The 4,743-nt window shown below is 36.4% G+C and overlaps 1 protein-coding gene across 1 annotated transcript in view; it reads left to right on the top strand.

Annotated features, from left to right (window-relative positions):
- Nucleotides 1-308: 308 nt before the first annotated feature.
- Nucleotides 309-4,743, top strand: part of LOC107704273 (cAMP-regulated phosphoprotein 19-like) — a 10,012-nt gene continuing 5,577 nt past the window's right edge. Inside the window, exons 1-2 of the mRNA XM_016507155.1 lie at nucleotides 309-498; nucleotides 3,326-3,445. Of these exons, the coding sequence (XP_016362641.1) occupies nucleotides 454-498; nucleotides 3,326-3,445 (165 nt within the window). The 5' untranslated portion in view covers nucleotides 309-453. The remainder of the gene's footprint in view (nucleotides 499-3,325; nucleotides 3,446-4,743) is intronic.

The following is a 4,743-nucleotide window of genomic DNA, read 5'->3' as shown; positions in this document are numbered from 1 at the left end:
CATGTCGTCACCGTGGGAAAGAACAACCTTTACAACACTGCCATGTAGACAGACCGCCTCATTCTATCGTTCAATGCTCAAGAGAGCTCTAACCTAGAAGCCTTAAAAGTACTGGTCTAGCGGTCTAGCAAGGAAGCAGCCTGACGCAGTCCTCATTTTTCAGCGTTCGTACGCAATTAAATGTACGTTAAATTTAGTTAATTAATTAATTTGTTTTGTTGCGTATGTTCGCCCAATGAACTGTAAGAATATTACTATTCATAAGCACAGCCTGCACCTTAATAATAACATTGGGCGAACGTCACGTTACGTGATTAATATCGATGATCCTGCCTTCACCATAGTAGGATTGATACATTCGTGGGCGGGCTATACTGGAATAGTCTGCAGATTAGAACTGTATTTTAGGTGATTTCTAAACTAAATCAACACAGACCCACTATATTAGAAGAAATGGAGGACACAAAGCCTGAGGAGACGAATATGGAGGAGCAGAAAGTGAGTATATTTGAAGATTTTGAAATCAAACCGCTGCAGTCAGTCAGATCTGAGCTTTTCCGCTATATAACAGTATATACAGACTCGGGTAAGTCAGATCGAATCGAAGACACATCGAATAAAAAGCGATTTTCGCATAAAACCTGCTGTAATATCCCTAATAGATGTGACTGTTGCTTTATGCTCTGTCTGTTTAGTTTTTTTGTATATTGTTCAAAGCTCAGCTGCTCACCACAAATGTATAAAGGCCTTCAACCATCAAACACCAATATTTTAATTGAATCTTAGAAACGACCAGCTTATTAAATCACCTGATAGATAAATAGACATATATATGTTGAGATGTGATTAATAATAATAATGCTAGAGTTGGTTTGTTTTGTTTTGTATTGGGTTGTGATGGTGTCAGTTAGCAGTTAGCATGTGAAGCTAAGTTTACTGTTGAACAGCATTCAATATATTGACCTTAAATGTGTTTTATAACCTGCTTCTCGTCACAGTGTGTGTACATCAGCTGAGGGAGATCAGTATGGATTTACATAAAGAGCTTAGAATGGCACAATTCTGAAGCACCATACAACAAACAAAACTGCACCATGATTCCATTGAAAATAATGAATACATTCCTAACAAAAGTCCAGTTAATGCTGCCCTAAAATTGAAATGAAGTGAAATTGAAAAATGTTTTTAGCACTAATGATTTTTCCTTGTAGACATTGATTTATTTAAAAACTAAGAAAACAATAATAATAATATAATATTTAAATAAAATCTATCATTTGACAACTAAGCATTTTCACACAAGCTGTTGTTATCAACATGGCTCTAATTTGTCTTTTTCTTGAAAATGAATATGTAAAAAAAATGAATATGTATGTACTCCTCTTTTAACTAAATACTGCAACTGCACACATAGTCTCGAACTGCATGAGTACAATCAATCTGATTTATATATACAGTGAAAATGATCAAAGTATCAGTGAGCCTTGTTTAAGTGTCAGCACTTGCTGAATGCTGCTGACCAATCAAATTTGTGGACCAGTGTAATGTGAGATCCTATAACCCCCCCCCCCAGAATCATATTCCTCTATGCCTTTTTAAAAACATACTACATTATAGGGATATCTTATTCTAGTTAATCAAAAGAGCTTTTTTAACCATGTAGCACTATGCCAAGCTAGTAGGTTAAGTGGTTAGCGCTTTAATGAAAGGCTAACTGAAAACTGAAAAATATTTTAATAACATCTCAGTACATGGAAGGAGAAAAGAGGCCACTTTTTTATTAGATGTTAATGGAGGGGAGGTTTCATCAAGTTTTAAAATAAAATGTTTAGTGGAGAAACAGCTTGTCTTGTAATGAATCGACAGCCCTATCACCTAATATTCAACACGTTTGACATTAAACAATCATTGTGGATTGATCTATTTTTTAGTTAAAAAATGGTATTTTATAAGAGAAGTCACAGTTTATGGCACTTCTCATTCATTACTATGCTTGACTGTTGCATAACTCAGACAGAAATTCATTGATGTCCAGTCTATAATGTGATTCGTTATTAAAGCATGTGTGATCTACGATGAACATTATGCTTTCTCAGGGCTTGAATTTTGGCGTGGGATTGCAGATGTTGCACTGAATTCTGTGACCCACCGAATTATGTGACCATAGCAGGTGCTGTATCGAGCTAATCCAACCTACTCCTAAACCCAATCCTAATCCTAAACCTACCCTCACTACAGCGCCTACTAAGGTCACATAATTCGCTGTAACACGGGGATTGCGCATAATTCTACTGGTTCCTGCAGTTTCCTTGTAACGCGGGAAATACCTGCAAATATTTCAGAGTGAAAGATGCTCGGGACACATGACGGAATGTATCATTTGCACATGCTTTTGAGTCTTACAATTTTAAACATTCAAGTGCTCAATTCAGTACTTTCGCACTCTCTGGGAGACCCCTTTCTGTGAGCTCACACCCAAAGCGCGCACACATAGAGCCGCATCTGAGAGCACGCGATTATTGCCTTATTGCGCGTAAACGGCTAAATACACACATAATTATGTCAAAATGCCCATCTTGATGAGTATTCACGTAAACTGTCGATTTATACTAAACATTTTCGGTATACAAGCTATTAAGTGAATGTAACAAACTATATAAACCTGCTGCTGTCAGTCATTAATGTTTATTTAGCCTATACATTGAAGACTAACCAGTGTTATTTTAGTTAAATAGATTATTCCGTTTCTGTGGTATTTCTGTACCTGAATATTACTGTTATACCTACCTGAAAAACTTAAAGCATTGTTAATTTTAGTTGTATCTTGTTATTGTATTTGTTTGTGCCATTGCTTGTCATTTATCTATTCTCATTTTATTACTGAGTGTTTGCTTGTCTTTTTTAGTTAAAATAAATTCAATTCAGAGTTTGAAATCAAAGTTCTTTTTAAGTATCTTCCTCACAATATAAATATGAATCAACAACATTATAAATTGTAAAACACAAATACACTAAACATTTAAGTTGGATGATTGTAGTTTAAAAATATGTCTAAAAAAATACCCTAACTCTGCCTTCAAATTAAAAAATCCCCCCCATAAGAGCCACCTAAAGGGGGAATTCCTCCCCATTTTCCAAAACGAAATTCAGACCCTGCTTTCTCCATACCATCTCTTTCTCTAATACCATCTCTGGTTTGTCATTTCAGAATTTTGCTTGGGAAATCTTCTTTTGTTAGTCTCTGAGATATTTTTTAATTAAATGGTGCCAGTATGGCTCAAAATTGTCGCATTAATTTATGTGAGTGATGTGTGTTTTCTCTCAGGATGAGGAGAATAAGATCTGTCCAGAGAAACTGGAGGAAGCCAAACTGAAGGCCAAATATCCTCACTTGGGTAATAAACCTGGAGGATCCGATCTGCTCAGAAAAAGACTGCAGAAGGGGGTGAGATTCATTCGATGCTCTCTTTCTGCCCACATTGGTAGGGTGAATAACTGTGTTATAAGAGGAGATACAGATCACAGGGCTTTGGTGGTTTTACACAGGCAGTAGAACATCACAGCATCGTGTGACTGAGTCATGAGCCACAGATGGCATGTGCACTGCAAGATGTGTTACAGACACAAGTTCTGGTCAGTTTGAGAACATTAACCTCAGTCGTGGATGTGCATTAATGGTCAAAAGTTTGGAAGTTTTTTTTGGAAAGAAGTCTCTTATGCTCACCAAGGTCTTTCGTGTTCAAATGATCCTTCAGAAATTATTGTAATATGCTGATTTGGTGCAACCCTCTACATTGCGAGTAAATCACTCGCATATGCGACTAAATCTTCACTCTGGCGACTAAATGATGTCTAACATTAGCCAATGGCTAATAAATTCTCAGATTTTACTCGCCAGTGTGAGTTGGAGGCCAAGTATAAGTTTAGCTCAGATATATTTTCACTCGCCGAACACTCTCTGACTGAGCGCTTCAGAGTTTCTCTCTCCTTCAAGCGATCTGTGCTATTTTTCATTTAATCTGAATGGATGCACAGCGCACCTGTATTTAACGCACCGTAAATTCTAGTGTGAAAGCACACACCTTGCCGTCACTTTGTCTCACACACACGCAGAGAGAGAGAGAGAGAGAATTGACGCGCTACATGTAATGATATTCTTTGTTGTATTTTCTTGTCAAAATAACAGCGTTCTTTTGGAATTCTTTAGCTTTTCAGAACTGCCGGGTTTTCCGGTAGTGGGCGGAACTAATGTGCAAACGGCAATCTCATTGGCTGGCGCTCACCTATTATCATCCCTGTTTTGATTTCAGCAAATCAGTTCAAGCGAACGCACAAAACCTGATTAATATTCATGAATCCAGCAGCTCATTACTCCTTAGTGCGTTTTAAATTTAAATCCTTATTAGTAGAATTCGTATCATTATTATCTTATCAGTATTTTTGTTAGTTTTTTCCCAATTTTTTTTACAGAAACACTAAATGACCAAAAAAGCACCACCACCAGTCCTAAGTTCAGTTAAAATGACTAATATGCATTCATACATGGTTATCAAGTTTAAATTCTAATTACTAAAGTTCTATCATTAAATAATACTTGATTATCATATTATAATGCTTGACTGACTGTTAAGAGTGTACTTCCAGATATTTATAAAACTGCCATTTTACAAACATTTTCATGTACAGTCGTCAGAATTATTGGCACCCTTGGTAAATATGATCAAAAAAGGCTGTGAAAATAAA

Source organism: Sinocyclocheilus anshuiensis, unplaced genomic scaffold, assembly GCF_001515605.1.
Source record: "Sinocyclocheilus anshuiensis isolate Anshui unplaced genomic scaffold, SAMN03320099.WGS_v1.1 scaffold863, whole genome shotgun sequence".
Classification (NCBI taxonomy): Eukaryota; Metazoa; Chordata; class Actinopteri; order Cypriniformes; family Cyprinidae; genus Sinocyclocheilus; species Sinocyclocheilus anshuiensis.
This window is presented reverse-complemented; position numbering and strand designations above follow the sequence as displayed.